The 27,102-nt window shown below is 40.9% G+C and overlaps 1 protein-coding gene across 1 annotated transcript in view; it reads right to left on the reverse strand.

Moving 5' to 3' along the window:
* The window catches only part of PGM5 (phosphoglucomutase 5), a gene marked incomplete at both ends in the record, with an annotated part of 69,571 nt that extends 43,811 nt beyond the window's left edge, over window positions 1-25,760 (reverse strand). Inside the window, 6 exons of the mRNA XM_080362791.1 lie at window positions 9,709-9,863; window positions 10,770-10,960; window positions 13,809-13,934; window positions 16,049-16,195; window positions 18,724-18,886; window positions 25,500-25,760. Coding sequence (XP_080218917.1) covers window positions 9,709-9,863; window positions 10,770-10,960; window positions 13,809-13,934; window positions 16,049-16,195; window positions 18,724-18,886; window positions 25,500-25,760 — 1,043 coding nt within the window. The remainder of the gene's footprint in view (window positions 1-9,708; window positions 9,864-10,769; window positions 10,961-13,808; window positions 13,935-16,048; window positions 16,196-18,723; window positions 18,887-25,499) is intronic.
* Window positions 25,761-27,102: the final 1,342 nt, after the last annotated feature.

Here is a 27,102-nt window from a genome sequence, read left to right on the forward strand (position 1 = left end):
TCATAAGGATCATTGAGTCCAACTCCTAGCTCCTTGCAGGACTACCTAAAACTAAACCATATGACTAACAGCATCATCCAGACACTCCTTGAACTCTGACAGGCTTGGTGCCATGATCACTTCCCTGGGGAGCCTGCTCCAGTGACAAATTGCACACATATGTACTGTAGATCCACACACTATCTGAGGTCTGATTGCAGAGTTCATAATACTAATGAAGAAAAGTCCAACCATCTGGCAAGCATGTGGCCATGCTCTCCAGATGTTCCGCAGTAATCCCTAAGGTTATTCATGCCCTTCCTGGCTGAGACACAAGAATCACTTTTCAATACTATTTCAGCATTCATATGCCTATAGAGTAAGTTAACTCCTCCTTGACAGAAAATTGGATTTCTGATTTCCTTCTTTACGCTAGTTCTGCCTTTTCTCTCTTGCAAACTGCTCTGTGGATCTCAGAGAGTGAGAATTAGTAAGTGTTCTTTGTGGTTGCGATACTTGGCTGTGAAGGGAAAGAAAGAAAGCAGTTTCACAGCTTTATGATACTGTTCATAGAAACAAAGAAAATTAAAACAAAGATATATAATATGTTACAGAAGCAGACTGCTACTACAGAATCACAGAATGGTTGAGATTGGAAAGATCCTGGGTCTCTTTCATTTCCCCATAAAAGAAAAGAGAAGACAATGTTTCTTCTCCTGCAAAATTAATCTGACAATTCAAGTTAACATGACTTAAAGTAAGAACAGTTCTAACAGAACTCTCAAATTTCTTCAAATAATATTAAGTATCCTGGCTCTGTCAGAGATCATCTTCAAAACATCCAGAATGTAAAGAACCATTTCCTGTCTTCTTAATGTGTAAACAATATAAGTAACGTAGCAGAAGATTGTACTTTAATACACATAAGATGTAGAATTTTAAACACGCTGTTTTGAAATTCTATGCCAGAGATGTCTTCTTTGGAATCAGCAGGAAGCCTTCTCCATGAAGGTCACCCACTTACAGAAAAATCCTTTGATGGGAGAGGTTGCTCTTGAGCTGACACCAGCTGTGCTGTCCAGCACAAGCAAAACATGTTCAGACACGCAAATGCACATGGGAGCTTTTCTAGGTTGAAGCAAAAAATAAGACTGCATAAGCCTTTGAAAAACAAGGGGCCTTTATTTCAAACTTCCATTGAGTAGTTGCAAGGTCTTCTGCAATTCACTACTGCAAACTTCCTCATGCTTTTGGACTTTTTTATCAGGACATTTGTAAGAATTCCTGTTGTTTATTCATAGCTGTATACTTTTGAGCTATAAGACAGTGCAGCACTGAGAAAACTGTGGGCTTTCTGTTATCCAGCACCTGTGTATTGCACAGTGCAAGGCTGGCTCAGAATGTTTTGCAAAAAGCTTTTCTCAGGTGTTTTTTCACACATGGCATTTTAAGCACTGACAAAAGTATGTTTATTTGTGAGAACTGCAAATAAATCTATTTCTTAATAAGACAATCAAGTTTACAAGATATATTTATGTCCCACCAAGGACTAAATCTCATTTTCTCTAACTTTGGTGGACAAAATGACCTCACTTACAGCCAAAGCTTAAGCTGGAAACAGAGCACTTCATAGTTTTCAACTCATCTTTTCCTTTTAAATCAAGAGAGCTTTCAATGCACCTCTCCGCACTCAGTGCTGAGAGCTGCGAGTTGCACAACTGATGAACCTCCTCATTTTAAGCTAGGAAGCCATAGCTGTCCACTCCTGGCACAGGGCAGCATGCAGCTAACTACAAATAAGAGTCGTATGCTGTGCAAGGCTGCTCTGCAGCCTGCCATTCTTAATAGGGATCAGTTGCCTGCAGAATCACAATGGGCCAGTGAATCCCTCTCAGACCTAAAACTGATTTTTTTGTCAAGTAAATGGAGGTAAGCCACAGGACTGCCCAGCCTCTCTTGCCATTATTCCATATAGGACAACACAGAGATTTCTACTGATATTTCACAAGACACCGACGTGTTTTCTGTCCTTTTCTCGTGAGCAATGAAATGCGACCCTTAAAGAACATCAGATGCAGTATCAATTCATCCTCTCTTGGAAAGTTTAAAAGCACTCAATACATTGAGAGAGGTTCATTCCCATCTTTGGCTGAGAAAGTATCTGACAGTCCGACTACTGCTGTCCTGAAAAGTGTTAAGAATAAACACTGACCCTACATATATGTAAAATTTAGCCTGCTATGCCAACAGTGGGCAGCACATTTTCATCACTGCAGGCTGGGATAATGAAACACTGGATAGCTAAGAATACGGTGGGCTGGCAACAGCCAAATATACCACATTATACTAAAGCATATCAAATCCGCATCAAAGAAAATACCAAGAACACAAAGACAGATCCTTAAAGATATCCTTGAAAATATTTGCAATGATAAATCACCTCCAGTGCTTAAAAAAACAGCCAGGGATGAAGGGCAAAAAGCTAGATTACAAGCACATTGTAGAAATAAAACTAAGTGGCACAGCTAATGGACATAAATGACTTGTAATGATAGTTGCTTTTTATCCACAAATCTTTTCAAACATGTCATATCTGTGTAAATAAACCATTTAGGGGCATAAAGTATTTGAAAGCTGATACAGAGAAACTACCATTCTTTACTAGATATACTAGAGGACATATATTGCTATTTTTAATATTGCAATGTTATTTCAAAATTTTAAAATCCTGAGAAAGTTTCCCACCACAGCGCTTAACAACTTTGTATTATGTTTCAAATATATTAAATTATATTCATGAAGGCTTTATGCAGTTGCCCTTCTGTAGCATTCCAGAACAGAACTTGTCCTTCTGCTCCATCTAATTTAAAAACTGCTTGTACGTGACATGGATTTAGTTTGACAGAGGTGTCTTAAAAAATTCACAGCAAGCCTATTCCAGATAAGAGAAAGTGAGACTGACTTACCCTACTGAAGGAAGATAAAAAGGGCGAGGTCACAACTGGCATAACTTGAACAAATCAGAGTCACAGAGTGAATGCAGTATCAACTATGTAGAAAGATGAATTTATAACTTGGAGAAGTCTTCCAGCATAAAGAATCCCTTACAACTCAACAGTAAAGGATGCCTATGTAGAGAAAGAAATGCACAGCGCCTATCCTGCTTCTGGCACAAACTTCTTCATTAAAACAGACAATCAATAATTCAGAAGAAAAGCCAATGGTTGCAAAGAAATAATAAGCTACGGATTCACAAGAAAAGACAGACAAAAAATCCATGCGGTATTTGTAAATGAAGAATTCAAGGAAACAATCACAAAAGCGCAAGTGGAACGTGGTGTGCTGTTCTCCCTGGCCAGAGGTATATGTTTCTTTAACTGCTACTGCTTAAACAGCAATAAAGGCACTGTCCATTAATTCATCCAAAAGCTTTTTCCAGTGTTTGCAGAGAAAAGACTAAACTTGACAGGAAGAAGCAGCAGAAGCACTTACACTGAACAATACACTTCTCAACAAAAGCATATAGGAAGGGTCCAGTGCTTCGAGAAAAGCAGGTCTCCTTGGATATGCATTCCCTGGTTGAGATGCAGGTTTAGACAACTGATGCCCAACAGCACGACCCTTGCTGGTGCCAGGCCCTGGGAACCACTTGGAGAGGAACAGTCAGCCCTTCTTTCTTCACCCTTCTACCAATTAGTATAATAATATGTAGTATATAATATAATGATACACAATATGTGTTTTACATATATAGTATATAAATAATATAATCAGAGCATCTAAATGCTGTTGAAATTACCTGGCTGTAGAACCAAGGTCTCAGATAATGCTAGCCACAGCAGTATTCTCTCAGCAACCCTCTTTTCCTGTACCAACTTGACTGCTATTTTCGACACACACTCAGCTTCATAATTCCTACAGAAACAATTTTTACTTGTTCTTGTGATTCTCATTCTGCAGCCCCTTGGCTAACATCACAGTATTTCATTTCCTTTGCTGTTCTGCAAACATCAGATAAATCAGAATACAAGGATATGAAAAAATAATGCTTTGTTGGACAGGGCACACATTCCTTCACATTCCCCACAAGAAAAAGAATACCCACCTAAGGGTACATATCACCAGAGAATTGAAGTCTGGAGACGTACTACCACAGTCCTGTTGATATTGGAGCATATTAAAGCAGATGTTTCCTGTCAAGTGTTACACTCTCCCTACAGTACATACTAGTATATTGCAGCAGTCACTTCAAGCAAACACATAAAAATGTTAAACATCTTGAGTGAATTCTCTTGTAATCCTCTGCTCCATTTGTTAATGCTCTATTCCTAAGCAGCATTTAGAGCCCTCTGGATTATTGTTTCCTTCTGTTTAACAATTCACTGTGAAAAACTATTAAACAACATATCAACATGCACGTACTCTGTATGATTTTTTTCTTATAGCTAAGGAAAACTCTAGTACAATGACTTAGGCTAAACTATGGCCACACAATAGGGACACACCATAAGAAGAGATGATTTTCACTTGCTCTCTAGCACAGACTTCAGGAGAGAGGCCCACGAACTCAGAAGACAGTAGTCAAGTGAACAGGAATTGATCCAATTCTATCACATGAGAGCTACTCCTATTACTGCAGTCCAGAAGCAGTGGAGTACACTACAATAAGGAGATTAATTTTGTAGACACAAATCAAATTACACTTTGCAGACAACAGCAGGGCTCTGATAACCGAAGATATGTTATCCCAGAGACATTGTGATGACACCATCAAACACAATGAAATATTTCTTGCACAATCCATCTTTCTGTCATGAAAAAAATTAAGGAATATTCACATACGAGATCCATTTGACCATCATTATCTCCGTTTCCCTACTCTGGTAACATCTGTTAAGAAAAGATTTCCAAGTGTTTTAATTTTTTATAGAGCAGTGACTTATTAAATCCCAGTTAGATGTACCTGAAGTTCAGATTTCCCAACTTCTTCAGGAAGACTGACAAGTAGAATGTCTTTATTTTCTTTTACTAGGTACTATTTCTTCTATCTTACTGCAAGTAGTATTACAAATGTTGCCATGTCCTTTTCTCTATTACTTGTGTTAGAACAAAAAAATACAGAAAATAAGTAATATCAGCACTCAATAGAACAGCAGAAACCTTTTTCTAAGTACTCTGTTTATTAGTGTGCTTTCCCTGCCTTGCTATCAAGTGTTGTCCTTATTCTTGTCCATACTGTTGCATGATGTAGATAACAGTTGACCTGAAAGTCCTTTTTCTTTATTTATTTCTTCTAATTCACTAACAAAAAAGACTTTTCAAAGTATTTTAAACAACCATTCCCATGGAACAGAACGGTACTGCACATGCATTAAAGGTCAAATTAAGACTAACTCAAGCTGTCATACTTCAAGATTAAATCTAGCAAGGTGAGACATGTCTAAGAAGCCCATGGATGTAGACTGGTATGAATAAGAACAAAACCTACCATTTAATCTTTGTGTATAGGAAGGTCTACTGTGCATCTACCACCCCAAATGGAAATTTGAATGCATGATGGTTTAGATAGAGAAGAAATACTGAAATATTTAAGGGATTTCTTTTAGATATTGCACTGGGTGTTCATGGCATGGTTTGCCAGCGGGGGCTGTAGGGGTGGCCTCTGTGAGGAGAGGCCGGGGCTGCCCCATGCTCGACACAGCCAGTTCCAGTCAGCTCCAACCTGACTGCCTTCCACAATGAGGTGACTGGTTCCCTGAATGAGGTGAGAGCAGCGCATATTGTCTACCTTGACTTAGGATTTCAACTTTCCCTCCTGTAACATCCTCATGTCCAAAATAATGAATCATAGAATAGTTGAGCTGACAGTGAGATGGAATTCAGCTGAATTCCAAAGCTCAAACGGTTGTGATCAGCAGCACAAAATCCAGCTGGGAATCAGACACCAGGGGTGTCCCCCATACATCCATACTGTGGCCAGTACTGTTTCACATCTTCATTAATGACCTGGATGATAGGACAGAGTGCAACCTCAGTAAGTTTACAGATGATACAACACCATCAGTGTGCTGCCATTTAGAGATGCCTCAGCAGGCTAGAGAAATTGGCAAACATGATCCTCAGGAAGTCAACACAGGGCAATGCCAAGCCCTGCACATGGGAAGGAATAATCCCTGGCACCTGTACATAACGGGTGCCAGACAAATAGATAACAGTTCTTCAGAAAAGGGCTTGAGGTCCTGGTGGACCACGAGTTGACCATAAGCCAGCAATAAGCCCTTACATCAAAGGCCAACAACATCCTGGGTAGCGTTAGAAGAGCATTGGTAGTAATGAATTGGTAGCAAGGAAATGGAGCCTTCCTGACTGCTCATCACTGGTGAGAAAATCTGGGGCCCTGAGTCCAGTTCTGGGCTTCCCAGAAAGATTTGAACCCCATGGAGCAGTTCTGGCAAAGGGCCACAAAGCTGACGACGCGATTGAAGCACCTGTCATGCTAGGAGAGGCTGAGAGAGATGGGAATGGTAAGCCTTGAAGAGAGAAGGTTCAGGCGGGACATCTCATCAATGTGCATAAACATCAAATGTAGGGGGGGCTGGGGGAAGACTTAAGATAGAGCCAGACTCTTCTAATGGTGCCCAGTGACAGGACAAGATGCAGTGGGCACAAACTGAAATTCAGGACATTTAGTTTCTACTCACAAAAAACATTTCTGCTCACAAAAAACGTTTCTACTGTGAGAGGGGTGAAATACTGGAGCAGGTTTCCCAGGAAGACCACGGAGTCTACATCCTTGGAGATACTCAAAACACAAGTGAAATGGCCCTTAGCAATCTGCTCTAGTTGATCCTGCTTTGAACCAGGGTGCTGAACTAGATGTTGTCTAGGCATCTCTTCTAGTCATCACCACTCTGCGACTACTTCCTTCTTTTCTGCCAGAATTAACATTCCTAGTACAGTTCTAAATTAATTTTTAACATTTTATTTCCAGTGCATGAGCTTGAAGCATGAGCTTTACAGGTAGATATACAAACGGGTTCGATGATGGTTGTCCCTGGAGCACATCAGAGCAGTCCATCAGAAAGGAATAAAAGAGATCACGAAACAGAAAGGATAACAGATTTAAAGCATACGCTAGTAAACAGTAACCTCAAACCTACTGCAGAACTTAAGCAAGCAGTGTTATCCATTCTTTCCTGCATTTCCTACTCAGAGCACAAAACATTTTCCTTATTTATTTTACTATACTGGAGCTGAGACATGCAGCAGCAAACACAGAGAGGATGCTGTCCCTTCAAACTAAACAACATGCTGTCTGGTATCAGACATCACGTTTTGGAAGAAAAGGGATTTCCCTTCCTATTGCAAAAGTACAGATTGAGAGTTTAGAAGTTTAATACTACGCCTTATACTAGAGTGCTAATTCAATAAAGAGTTGCTTAATCTTGATTTTTTTCTTTTTGCTTCATTGCAATGGAAATATTCCTGTCCTTCCAAAAGGCTTTTTTTTTTCTTGCAGGTTCGCTAATTAGTCCATGGGAATGGAATCAAAAATCCCTTACACATATTCTTTTACATCCACTGTAAGATCTCACTGACACTAGTCAAACTGTTCCTTATGTTTACAGATACATGAAACTGGAATTCAGTACAACATGAAACCTACACTGAAAATCAACCTCTCTGTTTTCCACTCCTTCGGGCAATACACTGGATTTTAGACAATGACATGCTATGATTTCACTGAAAAATACCTCTTATAGACAACCAACTTTCCTTGAAGTTCATCAGTTCTTTATGGTGGGCTTCAATGGGAAACCTGGAAGACATGATGGCTCAATAATTCATGCAGTGAACTCCTGAGGAAGTGGTTCTTATACTCCTGTGTTCGAGTCCATGTAGCTAGCCAATATATAGGAAAAGCAGCTTGCTTAAGATGAACTACTAAATGTGATTTCAAGCCTAAGTTGGGCTCTTCAGTGAGTGAGTTCAGCACTGGCAGTCATAAGTTAAGCAGGTTATAGAATTTTGGCCACCAAAGTATGAGAATTTCTAGTTAAAACTATAGCATTTTTAAAGAAAATTAAAATTCAGGTAGTTTAGATTGTCATGCATACAAGTGAATCAAAAACCAAAATCAAGCAACTTTGAAAACATGCAACTTTTAAATTTTCTGGACAACAGAAAAAAAAGAAAAAAGAAAAAAAAATCAAGTGTCCTGGATACAGACAACAAACTTCATAACACTAAATACTTGCAAGGATGGATGGGAAAATAATTACATCCTTCCACCATTATCAATTGCTCATTTTTATTTAATAATAAGACATAGCTCCACAGAACTAAATAAGGCAGCAATCACTACAAGACCATCTGTGCTCCAGAAGGTCAAGTAAACATCATTCAAATAGCCACAGTGTTATTGAAGGGAACTTCAGTACATTACTACTTTCTGACATATTTATCCAACTTTAACAAAATAAGACAGACAAACCTATTCAAATGTCACTGTCTTCAAGTCTTATAGGAATGCAGACATCCTGGGTTGTATATCCAAAATTAACCCCTATTTATTTTATAGTGTATTTCAATGTAAGAGCAGCTTTCATTTAATCTACAAGATTCTGGGATCTCTAAACAAAATAAACAAATTCTGTTTAAACAAATAAACAAACAAAACCCAAATAAACAAATAAAACAAATAAACCCTGACCATATCATATTTCCTTAAAATAGGCCATCCACCTACAAGTAAGGAATATTTCCCTGAAGACTCCCAAGCATTAGAGGAAGCTGCTAACTCTGAATTTAGTAAATTTTAGAAATTTCCTGAAGAGGGAAGCACCCTGAAATCCTTCCTTTTCAAAGAACAATCAGTCTTCTCATACAAGCTATATTTCACTTTGAAACTACTGTCTCCTGATTAGACACGTATAACAGAGGCAGCAAATCATTCTTGTGGTCGTAAAGCTATGCAACCAGACCAACACTGAGACACAGTTACCTCAGCAAATACACTTTCCACATAGAATATATAAGGCAATAACATTTAGCTTAATCCTCTTATGCTGATATTTACCGAACACTAAGGCCTGGCTGAGGCCTGTTGAAAAAATTCAGCAGCTAACACGGGATGCGCATTCAGTAAATCCTTTAAGAGCAGGCTGGACCTGCAGAAATAGCTTAGATACACATTTAACCTGTGCTGGAACTGGAAATGGATACCACGACTTCTTGAAGTCCCCTCTGGGGAATTTTGTATCATGAGAGATGATATATTTCAACTGATTAAAATAAGAGGGAGTTTTTGTTTGGGTTTTTTAATGCTTGTTTAGTGCTGAATCAGTACTTTCTCTGTTTTAAACTTCCATGACTTTCATAAGAAGGGCTGTTACATTAGGCTGTAAAGCGTTATTTTACCAAGAAAAAGAGTGAAGTTATTTTGAAAAGGAATTACCAGTCAAGTATTTGTAGTCTTGAAAAGATTTAACCTATTCGATTATTTTCCCAGGCTGACCTAAACTATTTTCATTCAAGTAAAGGCTGGTAAAATCAGTCTAGGTAAGAGCGAAATGTCATTGAAACTAGTTGAAACACTGAAACACATAAAGACTGTGATATTAGAAGCTCTTATCAAAAGACTTCACAATTTTGTAATTGCTAAGAAAAAAAAACAGGGAAATAAATAATGTAATGACCAAGGTGATACAAATACGTGTTTAATCTTACTTGTCCAGGGCTGTGCTGGTGGGCATGCTCCTGCCAAATCCTCGGACACCCATATGACAGAAGTATGGAATGCAAGACAGATTGGCAGCAATTATAGCCAAAGAATCCGACGGATTAACAAAGAAACCATTTTGGCCAAGGATCATGTAGCGGTCCTGGGAAGACAAGAAATTCAAGAAAGCATCTTAAATCCTATATTCTGCAGAGTGGTAACTTCTTTTATTAGATCTACTGTAGACAGGGAAAAAGAAAAAAATAACAGGCTTTGGGTTTGCTCACTCACGTCACTCTTCGGGCAGAATAATTTATTGGCATCCTGGCAGGTTCATAATCTCACTGTCACACTATCACACCACCACTCCCCCAGCCTTGCAAATCAAAGTTCCCGACCACTCTATAGTAGCTTCAACCCCCTCCATGCTACTTCAGTCGGCCTGTTTCTGCCAGGGAATGCTTGTGTAGGTGAATCTTTTTGCGAAGGACAAAAGCTATGCAGGGAGTAGGAGGGTGTTTTGTCTTTTCTGACAACAGAAAACAGCCTCTGTTCTTCAGAATCTTTCCATCTTTCTCCCACTCCGTCAGGACAGAAAGTTGTTTCGGAAATACTTCACTGTTTATAATGCCGATAATACAACATTAAAAAATTAAAACGGAGATTATGGCTCAGTGCTTGCATTAGCTAAAAATCCCTCAAATTACGATGTTAATCAAAACGGACTTAACGTCCTTACTACTTACTGTGACAAGCCCATATTATCTCTATAGGCTGTATTTCCCTACACAGAGAAGCAAAGTGTTGCACCAAGATAAAAGCAGTCTAATATTTAAAGAATACTCATTCTGGATTCAACTCCTGCTCAATTTGCAGTCATCTGCAGAGACAAATTACAACATATGTGTCTGACCTATGGGCTGCAAATGCTATAATTTGTACCTGAAAGTGATATTGCTTTCAGCTTCAATGGCTTACTGAAAAGCAAATGAATTAGAATTAAATGTCCCATATCTGACCCCAGACAAAATAACTATGGCGAATCCTCAAGATAGATCAAAACACTTACTCCGTCAGCATCAAAAGCAGCTCCAAATCCATACTCTCCACCTCTCATAGCCTCCAGCAAGGCAGTTGCATACGTTAAATTGGGATCAGGAGGCTGCCCACCAAAATCCTCCAAAGGAATACAGTTTATGGCAGAATTTGCAGGAGCTCCCAATTCATCACACAGGATTCTTCTCACATAAGGTCCCATAACTGCGAAAACAGAAATCTGCCATGAAATCACAAAAGCATATGCTTGATATTCACATTTTTCACAGCACTGTGAAGTCTTGATACAAAACGTACTTCCAGTAATTTTACACATCTGTCCTAGCAACAAAAGACAAGTTATTATTTCACAGCAGAGTATGTGATTGTCCTCTCAGTAAATAATCAATTGGCAATCCAGCATTAAAAACAAAGTTCCCCACTAGTGAAAGAGAAAGAGTAATCACTGAACTGTGAAAGATGCAATTTTTGTTTATCTATTTTTAAGTAAAGGAATTATCATACACATTGAGGGGTTCTCCTCACTGGAATAAAAATAAGATGCTATTCTATGTGTCCTGGAATGCAAATAAAAGTTTAACACATATTAGCAAGAAAAGTAAACAGCAGGGGAATAAAAATGGGAAATAAACTTACCTCAACCTTCTAATTCATATTAAAATTACAATAGGTTTGTCCGCCAATAATTTTACCACATTTTAGTTACTACTATGTAGATAATAAATAAAAGCTTTCTCAAAACTAACTCCAAAATCATTTTACTTTGTTAAAGATACGGCCAACTAAGACCCCAGCTCATGATACTATAGGTTGTAATTATTATATGCAATGCTGTGAGGGGTATCCAAAAACATCGCTTGCGTCCATTTTGGTGCAGCATTTTGTTTCACCTGCATTCCAGATTGACATCTTGGGCCTTTTCCTTCTGTGCTGATAGGAATTTCCCATGCCAATTTTAACCACTGAAGTAAATAATCTTGTATCCTTCAACCAATGAATTTTCATTTTAAATAAGTGTAAGGAATACTTTATAAGAATTAATGGCAAATTTACATCATTTCAGCACAGAAATAAAAGGATCTTGAACACACATGTACTCTGAGATGCAGTCATGATCAAACGGTGCAGAACATTGTTCAATCACACAATTAAACCCTTTGCTTCTGTGGAGAAACTGCAACACTGTTTGTGTATGAAATTTACACTTGTGCACTTGGTGGCTGAGCAGACACCAACAACAGACTGACTGACCTCTCTGCATCCCTAAGGCAGATGTGAACAGGTCACTTAGAGGTAAAAAAATACCGAGTGACAGCTCACTCTCTCGTGCTCTCTCTTCTCCTACTTTACTCCCAAATCTTGCTAACGGGAGCAAATGCAACCCAAGGTAACCAGATGTGAGAAACTTGTATTCAGGTAAAATTATACAATAAACAACAATTAAGATTGTTATCAATAGTAAACTCCTGACAAATTAACTCTTTTCTATGCCAATGTTAAGCTATCAACATACAAAGGCATAAAAGCATATTCCAGAGTTGCAGAGCTAGAACTCAGGAACACAGTTTATCTGTGTATACACACGGCCCTCTCTAACGTTCATATAGTTACAACTATATTGTGGCTAATAACTCACTTTTGCCTAATGCATCTCACCCAGAAAAGCTTTTGATCTGATGCCACCAAGAAAAGGAAAAACTGCGACTGTCTTTGGTAGTTTGTTCCAGTGCTTAATCACAGTCACCCATAAATACATGGGCTACTTTCAGTTTGAATTTATCTGGCCTGAACTTCTCACTATTGATTCTTTTTTGTATTTTTGGGAAGAGATGACTGAGAAATAATTCTTCTGCAGAAAAAAAGCTTACTTTGTTGTACAATCATTCTTGTATACACTTACTATACGCTTACTATGTATATTATGGCTATTCGCCACTAAGATACAAAGTCATAAAATCAATTCTCTGTCACCTTGTAAACAAAGTAAACAAATTCTGTCCTTTAAATTCTTTGTCTTGCATTAGTTTCTCTAACCCTGAGCAAGACTACGCATCTTTTTGACCATGTGTAGGATTTTTCAACACCCAGTTATAGATCTGGACATCAAAGCTCTACACACTATTTGAGTAACATTTCCTCCAGTCCTGTAGCTGACAGGAGGCAGTGCCTTCCTCATTGCTTCCTCACCATGGTTCACAGACACAGCCTGGCAAAAGTGAGTGTTCACACTGATTGTGCACCCACTATGATGTTTTGAACAGTAATTATCAAATTGTACTAAATAAAATGCTTTACAAAAGCTTCTTAAGTCTATCCAGCTCCCTTTATCAGTCTGATTTCATAATCCCATTAAAGAATGAAACATGGTTTATTTGATGGAACTTGTTTTCCGTAAGATAATGTTGAACAGCATTGCTAACCTTCCTATTCTTCAAGTCATTACCTGTAGAAATCTTTATTTATTTGTTCATTATTTGGCCTAAAATGGATCTCATATTGACTTATGTTTCCCCAAGCGAGACAGCTTTTAACTCTTTAATATTGGCACTAACGTAGTACTCTTGCTGTCTTTTGTGACACTTTCTTTCGTCTTGCCCCCAGTACACTGAAATTCATTAACAGCACTAGTGAGACAGAGGTCTCAGCCAACTCTTTAAGGACTTTTGGCTACAACCTCTTCACATTTAACTGATTTTATACCATTTAGAATTCACCCTTAGTAGAGACTGCACTGTAACCTCCTTGGTTACTACACACTGCAACATACTTCATCACTCTCCAATTGCAAGATTACTTCATCTTGCCTGCTTCCAAATGCAGAAAGATAACACTTCTTGGACAGTTCACTTATTCTCTATCAAGAAAGATAAACCTCTTTGCACAATAAGGGACCTAACTCATTAAGCTTGCCTTTGTTACTAATATAATGTTCAAACTCTTTCTTACTACCCTTAACCTTTCTAAAATGTCTGACCTTTATATGTTCTGTGTTTATTGGGAAACTACTGTAGTGTAGCTATGATTTTGTCCCAATAACAACTTCAGTTCATACCTCCATTCATGGCATCAATCCTTATTTTAATCTGGTTGGGTCCAGTCAGCAAACTTCTGATCGCATTGAAGTCAAAGATGCTTCGAAGGAGACTGAGGTAGATATCCACAGAATCCACAATTTCCACTAGAAAAATTAAGTAGAAAAAGAACACTACGGGTCATACATGGGAAAATATCTCTCCCAGCATACTTCAACTAGCCATGCACAGACTATGCAACTTCTACATAATATGATTTTGCTCTGAAGCCCACGGCAGCAAAGTACAACACTTCCACTGATCTCACTATGGCTCCCATCAAGCTTTAGGCCGTGCAAAGATCAACAGTTCTGCCCCAAAAAGAACTGCAGAGAGACAAGGTGACAGCTCCTATTTCACTGAAAACATTCATGGGAGTACATTATATCGAAGTAAATTCTTTATTTGTCACTCACAACATCACTGAAAAACTGTTCAAGCTTAAGCAGGTTTATTATCAGAGGAATGAATAAGTCCATGCTGAGATAAAGCCACATGTTCTAATCTTCTATCTGACACCAGGATCCATCTGCACCACTCCACCAGGAAACATACATCCTATTCTTCTAATTTTTGGTGCACGGAATATCTGTCTCCAGTTTTTTGTCAATCTACCACTGCAATTTTGGATTTTATATCCCACTGACTTAGGAAAATTAGGCTCAGATACATCTGCTTTTTGCTAAGGTCTTGCTAATTTGAATTCTAAATTCATCAAAGTAGAGGGCTACAATTTTTTGAGTTATTTTGGATGCAAAATATTAAACTAAGATGAATTAATGAAAGTAAGTCTGTCATAATGAAAGAAGTTACCAAACAACTGTCAAAAGCCATGTTTCTCAGTTATCTTGGAACGTATTCTTTTCCTGATTAATTTTAAAAGCCTATGTTATACAAACGTCTTTGTATCTAGTTAAATTAGTATCTTAAAATATTTTAGTCACGAGATAAATTATTACTTAGAATATCAGCCAGTTTTCTTCAGAAACACTGACCTCACCCTAATGCTCTTCTTTAGGATAACATGAAGATGACACAGACATTTTTTGAGCCTGAGAAAAATGCTTAGAACAGATCGGGAAAATACACTTGAATGGAGAATCAAAAACTATTATAAAGGCTGAAAAACAGCCCATAAAAACTACTTGAAAATTCGTTCATTCCATGGTACATGTTCAAAGCTTCAAGGATTCAGTAAATTACATTACTATATATCTTCTATGCTTTGCTCCTAACACAGCTGAAGTAGGCTCTAAACTTTACACGTATGAACAAATGCCTCAACTTCAGTGGAGCTGCTCACACATGTTAAGATAAAATGCACATTGAATTAAAATCTAAAAATTATTTTAGCTCCTGCCAAATCTAGCTCTCAGTTGCTTCAACATCTCTGTAGCCTTGATTCACAGGTGTTAGTTCATACAACTGAGTTTTATATACATCAGATAGTATCCTAAAATATGTTTTAAAATCTTTCATTCTTTCTGCACTTTCAGTGTGCATTCAGACCTGTGTAAACTCTTATTTATTCATGCATTTGTAAGCCAATTACATTGCTTCAGTAGAGTTCCTTGGCAGCTCTACTATGCCAGGATGATGCACTCTGGAAAGAGATGATTAGGAAATGAATTTTCCTTAGAAAAACATTCAAACAAATTGCAATGATTTTTCCTCTATTTTTATACTACCTGTTGGAGGAGCGTGTCTCATTTTCATTTAGAAAAACACAATTTGGAGAGATATAAAAGTTGAAAAAGCAAAATTTAAAATTGTGGCAATCCTACAATTCCAGAGTGGTAGTAGAGTTGGATTTTCCTTGCTTTTTGTTTGTCTAAAACACCAAGTACGTCCTTTGCTCACCAAAATGCACTTTGTATCAAAAACTAATATTTTGGTGGAAAATAAACTGGCTTTAATTCTATGACATCAAGAATGAGGAAGAGTTCTTGAGACCACACAAATTTTTACAGTATCTGAAATATTGTCTTGGCAAAGATAGTTGGCTAAATGGTGAGGCCTGATGCATTTAAAGTCCCTAACTTGGCTTCCTTATGGGCAAAACAAATGCATCACTTACTGATACTGCCTGATATTTTGAGAACTTGTAGAAAAAATCTTGGAGAACTGAAGTTGTGTTTAAATAATTACCCATTATCATTCTGCAGCAATTCTAATATTTAGAATCAATGGACATAGCATGCATAAAAGCAAAGACTGACACCTCGGAAAGGTTTGAATTTGTTCTCCAGGTCAAATTCCTGTCTTCCCAGGCGGGATAAATCAACTCTGAGATCGGGACAAATGGCATATTCCTCCAAGGTTTTGCTGATCTGATAGATTTTATCTGAAACCATATCTGGAGCAGGTCCTAGAAGAAAAACAAATGTGGTGGGACATTTTTTTAAACAAAGGTTCCCTACTTGAAAAGTTAGTGCTATTGCAAACATTTTTCTGAATATATTGGCGTTATTAAGGAATAAACCCAAACAAAGAACTATAGTAAATAAGGTCTTTCCCTATGTGTAAGACAGATTTAAAACATATTTTGAAAAAAAAATAACATGGAAATACAGTGCATTACTCACATCATTTTGAGTCACAGAGAGAACTTAAATCAATCATCTTCAAGGGCAGCAAGATGAGGGACCTGAAAAAAGCCCTAGCCATCTTTGTTTGGCTTTACTGCTCAAAGTCATTTTTTACTCTACACAGAATCTCAACATATATATTAAAGGAAAGCCTGTCCTTCAGCTGCAGTTTCTGGTGTTTCATAGGGTTTTCTGCAAATGCACATCTGTGAAGCTGAGATAGCCAGTGTTTCACATTATTTCAATAGACATAATTATCATTTTCAAAAGTCTTACCAGTTTGCCAGTGTTGTTTTCTTACAGTTTTTCTCCAATGGCTTAATGAAATGTACCTTTGTTAGAATTCAAAATACCTTAATTACTTAACAAGCAATTATGATCCAGAACAGTTAGGCCATTCAGAAACAGAAATCGCATCTTACTTCTGCGTTACTTTTATTGCCAAATCCTGAGGATTGGCTCTATTTTTAAAGCTTTACTGTCAATCAAATAGAAGTTGCAGGCTTGATGCAAAAATTACCACATGAGCTATGCCATGTGTAGTGTAAGAGTTAAGTCTGAGTAACAAGTCCTCTCTGGCTTATCTGAACTCTTTATTGTTCATAATAAAGTCACACCTCCACTCTGAAAAATTACTCCCTTTATTCTCTTCTACCTGTTCTCTCTTCTAATCCAAAGCCTTTGCCTTTTCAGTGCTAATTTCCCACTCCTCTAGCAATGCTCCTCTATCCAGTCGAGCTCTGCCATGTGAATTAGCGTGTTCCATCTCAAATGCAGTGTACCAGATGGTCTGAGGCAGTGCAACAAGTCACAGCCACTTAACTCTTCATTTAGCTTAGAAAATGACTTCTTACTCATCTAGTCCAAACCCATCCAAGGGGTGAGGACAGGTTTCACCAGCTCCACATCATCCTTGACAGATGGATGTATTGTCTGCTGGTATTCCCAGCAAAGGAGATCCCACGGCACCGCTCTGCATCCTCTCTTACTGCTATAGAAACAAACCCACATGGATCTGCAAAACAGACTGGGCAAGAATGCACAGCAACAGCAGCCTTCCCTAGGAGCCTGTTGTGCTGCCTAACCATTCTGCTAGCTCTAAATCCTCGCCTAATACTTAACCCGCATTTTCTCAGCTCCAACTTAAACCCACTACTTTTCATTCTGTCCCTAGAGATCATCACAAATAGTTGAACCTTGTGACCCGTGCTTGAGGAGTGTTTCATATTTTAAAGCTTAATAGCCTGTTTGAATTTTCTTTAAAAAGGCAAAGCACACTAAAAAGAATGTCCCACCAACTGTTACCCATTTATCACACAGATTTTAGGTGTATGTGGTGTTCTAAAGTTTACAGAGTGCTAATGGATTTAATGGTTTGTCGCTGGTATGCGTGTGCTGTGACCCTGGCTTTCTCACTGCCTGACCTTACACAGTCCCTTTAATCTCTCTGAGATTCAAGATTGTTCTGTTCATAAAATCACGTTGGTTTCACCATGCACATTTTTCAGCTAAACAAGGGACAAGGGAGAAGCATCCCCTTCTTAAGCTTTCTCACCTTCAAAAGGTGGAAGGAAACATTGCAAAACCACTTTCAGATTGTTCATGTGGAAAGTGCTCTACATGTGAGGTATACAAGGTGTCAGCAACCGTCACCATGACATTTTATGCGTATGCACACATCTATAACACGAAACATACATAATGTATAACATACCTACACGTGTTAGCTTGCCAATTTTGGAAAACAAGACATTAGCTATAGATGCAAATTGCATTATTCAGTAGCGGAATTGCAACAGTTAAAGTGGCACAACCCTCTCCCTGGATAAGAACAGTTATTTCCTGGGTAAACATGCGAAGTGCTTTCTTCCATACAAGACAATGAGTTATACTGCTTACAGCACTTCTGAAATTATGCGCTCTGAAGTAAATGCCACGACAAGCAACGCAGAAATATGAGCAAAACAGAGCTCCCTCATAGGCATCTTTATAAAAGGATCAGAACTGTGACAATGATCTGGCAGACTACATAAATTGCTATAAAAATGGGATGGCAAACCTTATTTATAGAAACGTTACAGCTACCACAAGGTATTCAGTGAACATTTAATGCTTACTGTACAGATCGATGTAAACAAATACATTCCTATGACTGAAAAAAAACACAGATATGCATGTATTTGTCATAGTTTTAACAGAATAAATTAAAAACATAGTAGTTAAAGTTAGCTAGTTATCCTTGTCATAGTATTTTCACCACACCAAGATGCAATGTTATAATATGTTATTTAAAAAAAAGACAACCTACCTCCATTGGCAACCTCAAATTTGACTCCAAACTCCCCTCCAGGTCCCCCAGGACTGTGGCTAGCTGTCAGAATAATTCCACCAGCTGCTTTGATCTTCCGAATGATACATGAAACAGCTGGTGTGGATAAGATACCATTCTGTCCAATAACCAATCTGCCGATCTAGGTGGAAAAGGAAATCAAAGTACTCTGAATGGCACTAAATTTTTGAAAATTAAAAAACAAACACACACACAATATATAGGTATACATGTATTGGGTAGAAATTTTAAACTCCCAGTATGGAACCCGTTCTTTTGCAGAGAAATGTATGTACATGAGTTGCCTGCATGCTAAATCTGGACTGCTGACAAAAAATATTGTATCCTGGCAAATTCAACCGCAGCGGCCTGTGTACTGACAGTAAAGCAAGAGCACAGACATGATGGTGATTTGCAAAGCCCCCAGGAATAGCAATGGTCTATGATTCTGCTATCAAACCTTTCCAGGTGTACCCACAAACAAGTAAATTCCCCTCACATATCTATATAGTTTAGGGCTGCCTGTGTGGATACAGTTTGCAAGATTTGGGTTTTAACTAGCATAAAAGAGAAGAGCAACCAGATTGCCTTTCATGGAGCAGCCTTTCATGGCAGCCACGAACATCACTATGTACCACAAGCTGCGGTCTTGGTGAGACACCCCTCTGTTACTAAGACACCCCTGGATGTCATGCCCTATAGAAACTATAGAGCTCCTCCTTCAGCCATCGGTGACTCCTTGGCCATCCCAGATGAAGAGAGTGTGTTTCCCTGGGCACAGCTGAGCAGGGGAAGTTTCCACCAATCTCAAAGGAAAAAAAGCTTTCAGGTGGTGTTATTAAACACTGACTCAATGTGTTTGGTATTATGTGCAGTTCCACTGCAAGGTTCCTATTTCAAAACCTTGCCTTCATGCCCTACACAGATACTACAGTTTCAGCTCAACATAAATAATCCAGGCGCCAACCAGAAATGTATTTACAAAGAAATATGGAAGAGTTTCAGCTCCTGGGAAACAGTACGTATTTGTAAATCTCTCAATTTATGATAATTTACAGACCTTAGGAACAAAGATAAAGGTATTATATATTTTCTTCATGCCTAGCTCCAAGCCAAGTGAAGCAAGTGATTAAATGTTATTTCATTGATTAGAGAACAAAATGGGTATCTCTCTTACTGATCAGATTTCTTCAGCTTTATGTAATGTTCCTCCCATCTTTTAAAACTCTTTTAAATCTCAAAATGCCACCTTTACACTTTATTTATTGAACTGTTTTGAACACCAAACTACTTGAAAAATACTTTTTATATAACCCTACTTTTCATCACAGAAATGCAATTCCTACATTGTGGAACAAGGACGAGTCTTTTTTAAAGAAGAAGCATTTCTAGTTTTTGTGGGCTGACAACTAACAGACACACTTTTACCTCAGAAAATGTGTAGGGTAAAACTCCACCCATCAGGATAGGCACTGAAATCACTGGGAGCTCTAGCACATGCCTTGACACACTTTAAGAATCAAGCTCAAGAAAGAAAACTCTCCATTAGCCACACAATTTACTGTTTAATTTAAACCGGTGCCATGTAAATAATTTGAAAGAGAAATAGAGATTTTTTTTTCAAATTGTTTTGAATTTGAGTGTGTCCTTTTATGGTTTATTTTCAGTCCACAAAGCAGCTTTTGGACAACATGCCATGTCTTGCAAGGCTGTTGTATTAATGCTGTCATTTAATCACTGTTGCCAATTGTACAGAAGCATTAGAAAAAACACAGAACATTGGGAAATAGACTTTAAAAAACTTTCTTCCAGCCTATGCAACAGTCTGTCCATGTACCTTTATTATGGAAAGAAAATCATGATGAAAATTAATACTGAAAATGTTTGTTTTGAATATTGTCTCTCCCTTTTTTAAACTATGAAGCATGTAGAAAGCTAGGGCAATGACTCAATCTTCCAAATACAGCTGTCAGAGAAGAGTGCCAGCTCTTAAAACAGTATTGTGTATGGGTAAGCACAAGGAAGACGACAGGAATTACATTTTGAAAAGTGCTTGAAAATAACACCCAAACTACCTCAAGGAACTCAGGTATAAATGCATTTATACTTGCACACAGGCTTATAATGAGCACATGTTCTCTTCTTACTGAGGTTTAGATTTTTGCCTTTATGCATACCAAAATTGTTTTTATTTTAAAGTAGAATCCTTAGATTATTCAGAATGCACAAATCACCTTGCACTACCTCTTCACCATATCTTCATTTTTTACCATTCAATAGACATTGCAGAAATCAGTTTTCCCTTTTTTTGGATGCTCAATATTAATAGGAACAGGAGGAATCTGCCTTGCCTTCAACATCCGTCACAATGCTATTTATTACATTAATTTATATGATCTAGAAATACTGCAATATTTAGCATTCTAACTTAAGGATGTTGAAAATGAAATTACCTGAATGCCACATAGGTATTTTATTTACAGTGACTACTGCCAAGAGCTTCACTTTATGTGAAGGTCTTCAGTGCTTTTACAAAAATCCCCAAGGACAATGCAGACCTCAGAAGTGCACACATGCTACCCACCTTCCTCTGTTCTCTTCGTTTCGGTGGGACGAGCACACACCCTCATCCTCTCTTGGCCCAGACACTGTTCATTTTGCTTCTGAATCAAATATTAAACTGACATTTAAATTATTTTATGTAACGAATTCACACATTTACAGATTTCTTGCAATCTGAGCTTAAATACTAACCAAATAATGTCCAAGTGCTGACTCAAAGTTCCAGTAACAACCTTCTGGAAATCTTGGACAGTTTCACAGTGTGAAAAGATTATCTTTGGATTTCAAAAACTGGAATTCAAAAACTTGCATGGCTATGAGATCACAGGCATGTAATGTCTCTTCTAATACTGTGTCCCCATGTCATGCTGTGTCACTCGGCTTTTAGTAGTAACAGCAGAAACAGAGACTATGATCCTCAGCAAACTGTTACAGCTGAAAGAATAGTCACCCTAACAAGGGCTTTACAAGAACATTTTTATTCAACACCACTTGCAGCTGTGCATTTTCAGACGATTCAGTCGATTATCATGGAATCACTTAATGCTTTTTATTTATCATTTTTCCCAGTAATCTCTCACATGCCTCAGTCAATTAAACTTGAAAGAGCATGAAGCAAGTGGATTAGATTCTGGACAGCACGAGGCTGTGCCTTCCTATCTTTTACTGCAGTATCCTGAAGATGACTGAGCACTATGCTGAACGTAGAAACAAATATATCAGGCACACAGGTCCACAGATGGAGGGCAAGATTTGCATGGAAGACCACAGAAAATGAAAACAACATGGTATTATAAAGAAGATAGCTGAAAAACTCCCTGTCATCTCCCAGTTCTACAGCATTGCTAGCAATACAGCATGATCTGGGGTGTTGCTGTGCCTCTCCATATTCAGAGCATGACCACCAGCTTCTGATCTGTCACTGACACCCACACATAGCAGCTTTATACCTATTTAAACTTATCCTAAACTTTGCATCAGAAATGAGAGACCACATCCACTTGATGGGTCTAATGGAATTCTTGCATTTAATTTGTAGTGGAACTGTGTGATAAATGATGGAACCTTTTACCTCGTTTTTTCCAGACACTAAGGTGCAAGGACACTGCTGCTGATAGGACACAGGTGAAAAGGGAAACAGAGCCTCAGATGCTCTCCTACCCCACTGTGCTAAACTGCTTGTTGAAATCCAGCACAGGACCTCTGCCTGGTTCCCGCACACTACCCCACCTTCCCATGACATGCAGTCTCTCACCCAAACATGTTAGCTACAGCTGCAGCTGTGTGACCCATGGAGGGGTGAGCCCTGTCAGCCACCTTCAGCTCTGGACAGAAAGATTTGTCGGAGCATGTGCCGATGACATTGCACAGCACGGACCAGCCCGTAGCTGCTGCCGCCAGCAGACGCCTGCACAGGCTGTAGCTGCGGAGTGTGTACCTGCAACCCCCAGCTGGAGGGCGTGAGCCAGGGGGGCTGGAGATGAGAGGGCGGCAGGGCGAGCACTGGCAGCTCAACGGGCAGGGGCCTCATCTCATTCCTTGTACTGCGGCTTATGCCAACTGTGCAACGCTGTTAACGCAGGGGGAATGCAGGGTGAGTCACCGAATTAGAACAAGGGGAACCTAGTGGCTCTAAAGGGCAATACACTTACTGTTGATAATAGAAAATCCCTTCTATTTTTGTACTCGGAGGGCACAATTAAACATAAGACTTGGTATGTGTCTTCCAGGAAGGAGATTCAAGTTGACTTTAGCAGCACTATGTGGCTACCCCTCTCCTGGCACCCTGGGGCAGCTAAAAGTTGTGAATGCAACTTCAAGGCTTGCACACATTTCAACTGAACCTGCCTATGCCAGCTCACTTATGGCTACGTGCCTTCTAGTGACATTAACCTCATCCACAGACAGAGATCTTTGTCCTCAAGAGTATTCTCATCCTCTCCCCCAATTCCCATAGCACAGCACTAAACAACACCTTCAGGGAGCTTTAGATATTTTCCCAGCAGGTGTATTTTAACAGCCAAAGAATAAAACATACAAACAGTATACATTAAGTAAATGTGAGGCTTATGCATTTACAGTGTCCTTGAGAGAAACAGGAGTGATGGTGTGTGGGGTGAGGACGGTAGAGAGGGGATGGAGCATTAACACATGGAAATGGGAAGCCTTTTCAATGTCAGTAGCACTCCACCAGCTGGCCTGCTGAATTTGTGAGGACTGTGTCATCAGTAAGAGTATCATGATTGAATTCATAAATTTGTGGGAACTGTGAGCAGAAAAGCTTGGGTTTTTGGCTTCAGAAAACACGAGGGAGAAACTGTGTTTCCAAGAAACTTGCAATAAGTTAAGAAAGGGGAAGCACTGCTACAGCAAGGTGCCAGAAACATGTCTGGAAACCTTCTGAGGTCAAGAAGACCTGATCTTCAGGGGAAATAGAGCAAAACAGTGAACATGACAGAAGCAGCAGGAAGGCAGTAAGCTGACAGGCAAAATTAGTCAGGAAGGAGTCCTGAATACAGCACAACCCGGCTGACAAGATCCTGGTGTCCTAAAGCCTAAACTTCTTGTCTTCTTTAGCACCTCAGTCCTTGTGGTCACTCAGTGGCTTTAACCCTCTCAGTACCTCCTACCGGTGCGCAAGAGCAGGCAAGCCTGCCTCGGCAGGCAAGCTCTTACTTCAGCCACCGCTGTGCTTCATCCTGCGTGGTCAACAGGAACGATTCCAGCAGCGTGGATTCCTACAGCAAGCTACATGGGGAAGAGGGAAGGGAGCAGCCGTCCTACCTTGCTCTCAACGCCCCACACAGCAGCCTGCTCGCGCTGCTCTGTGCTTGCTCCCTGCTCCTGCGGAGGGAACGCCACTGGGACACCCTCACCAGCATCCCCACCATTGCCACTGTCCCCTAGAAAGCCCCTGTACACCCTGGACCACATGAGCCCTGGCCTCTACCAATCCTCTGCATGAATGGTGAGTTTCCAAAAATACGTAACGCAGCCTGTCTCTGAATTCGCAGGTGTCACTCAGTGTCTCAATAGTATCTGCAAGGTGAGAGCATGCTTTAGAAAAAATTAAAATACTCATTATTTATACCAGGCTGAGTAATCCATCTAGCTTCTATATGACAGTAAATCAGCACGGAAAATTCAGACCCATATTAAAAAACTGGAAGATCTAGTTGTAAAACAGAACTGCATTTAAAGAATGAAGCTTTTGGGAAGGAAAAAAAAAAGGTAAATACAATGCACTAGAAAAGCCTCTACAAATTTAATCACTTCTTTTGCCAGATCTGGAGAATCAATTTAGCCATCCTAACAAGAGACAGCTGTTTCAACTCTGATTTGAAGTAGAAACCTCAAGCCTACATTAGCTAGTATCTCCAGCTTTCTGTACCTACACACTAATACATGAATATGTATGTATCTATGACAGCAGTTTTCTTCCCGAGTTCTTTCCTGTTTTCAAAACTACACAAGAGAAGCTGGAACCCATCTATCACAGAGGTATTTGCAACTGTTGTCTTCCTGCATTTTGTAATTTGTTTGCAAGTGAACAATGGAGAAGAACAACTCTTTTCTTAAGATGCAGCCAAAATGCTGAATTTCTCATGCTTCAATAATACCACTTTCCTTGAATATTTTTAAAAGATGTTGAGCTGCATATACATGTCCGACACCTTAAGTTTCCCATATGCTTTTTAATTACGCTGTATTTTCTCCTGCCGAGTCAACCGTGTTTATCAGCTCCCATTCCTGCCTCCGTCTAAAATAAGGTGTAAAACAGCATGGCATGGTCAGCAGTCTCCTGAGATCATCGCGATCACCTCTGTTACACACCGACAAAACCAGCCGCGCCGAAGCCCGGCGGTGCAGCCTAAAGCGGGCAGGAGCCGGCACCGGGCTGGCCCGGTCACCGGGCGCGCAGAGCGCTCACAGGCAGCGGGACGCGAAGTCCGTCTGACTTTTATTTGTATATTCCGCGCTACCCGCGTCACGACACAAACCCGTTCTCGCCCGTTCCCTGCGGGGCTGCTCCGGGCTCCCTCAGCGCCGGCGTCGGAGCGGGCAGGTCGCGGACCCCGCTGACAGGAGGCGGACGCCCGGCCAAGGGGCTGGGGGCGGCTGAGGGGGCCCGGCTCCGGCCGCCCCGAGGGGACGGCGTGAGGGCGGCGGGAAGCGTGAGGGGGTCCGCTTACCCCGTTGGCCGCGGCCATCTGCACGACGATCTCGATGGCCGTCTTGCTGAAGTACCTGCCGTCGCTGCCCACCACCATGGTGCAGCCCTGGCGGTCGCGGAGGTCGACGGAGGAGAGGAGGCTCTGCACGAAGTTGGGCAGGTAGTTGCGCTGGCTCTCGAATAGCGCCGTGGGCCGCCGCAGCCCCCCGCCGCCCGTCGGCCGCTGGTCCTCGTAGGGCGCCGTCTGCACCGTCAGCACCGGGATGGGGGTCCGCTCCATGGCGGCGGCCCGCTGCCGCCCGCCCGGCTGTGGCTCCACTGGGGAGCGGCAGCCCCTCAGGCAGACTGCCTGGCCGGCGGCGCGGAGCGGAGAGGCGTTTCCCTGCCGCGGGGCCGGGCTCCCTCACGGCCGCCCCCCGCGGGGCCAGAGGCGGGCTCGCTCGGCCCCCGACGGCCCGCCGGTGGGAGCCCGGCGCCGCGGGGCAGCCGGGGCGGGCGCGGGGTGCGCACCGCCCCTTCCCCCGCCCGGCGGGACCCCCCGGCGCCTGCCGCCCGCGAGGACGCCCGGGGCTTGCCAGTCCGCTGCCATCAGCATGCGGCGGCTCCGGCCAAAAATAACCCTGGAAAGCGAAGCCGAGACTCGCGGTCTCCTGCCAGGGCTGTAACTGGAGGCAGGGGGAGAGGGCGAGCCAGCGCGACACACTTGCTCGGGGGGGATCAGCGCTGTCAGAGCCGCAGCCGCCCCGTCCCGTCCCCGCCGGCCACCGGCGGAACGGCAGCCGCCGTGCTTGGGCAGCCGCGCCCCGCCGGGCGGCACGACGAGCGGCCGCTGGCCCTGCCCGGCGCAGCAGCGCCCGCGGGAGGCGGGAGCAGCACCCACGGGTGGCAGAGAGTCAGTCACCGGGCTGGAGTGAGCTCGGGAGGTGGTGCTGGCGCTGGCCCGTTCTGCGAGCGAGAAAACGGAAGAACGGGCAATTAAAGAATGAACAAGTTCTTTGACTACTAGTACCGTAAGCGAGGGGAATCGATTGGTTTTGTTTTTTTTTTTTTACTATATTGCTCGAAAGCAAAGGTTTTGTGTAGCAAGTAGGCTGACCGAGGGGGGTCGGTTTTGGTTTTTTCTCACAGCAGGAGCTGAGTTCTGCAGGAAGGCTCTGGTCTGACTGATCGTGCTCGTTTCTGTCCAGTCTTAGTCCCTGTGAGGCTGAGCAACCCTCTGAAGGTGTCTTTCCCTTTGAAATTCTGTAAGGTATTTCATAGGGATGTGGTGAGACTGAATTCATTGACATACGTGTTCATTCTGCTTCAGTTCCTTCTGCAGAGGTTGCAACTGGCAACTGCAAAGATGCCTGACATTTCCCAGTATAAAGGCTGTGTTTACAGATGCCTGTGACTGTCAAACATCAGCTGAAATTTTCCATCCAAACGCTTGTATTGCACTGGGCACACACAACAATATTTTGTTGGGACAACGGTTGGCTGTAGAGTTGGAAAAAATACTCGTGGAACCTAGATGTCATTCTTGTGCCTAAGAAATCCCTGGTGTAGACCTGCACCTGAGCAGACAAAAATAACTTTGTAAGGCATTCTTCAGGTCTCTACAAAGGAGTCTGCTCATAAAC

The sequence above is a fragment of the Nesoenas mayeri genome (assembly GCF_963082525.1).
Source record: "Nesoenas mayeri genome assembly, chromosome: Z".
Lineage (NCBI taxonomy): Eukaryota > Metazoa > Chordata > Aves > Columbiformes > Columbidae > Nesoenas > Nesoenas mayeri.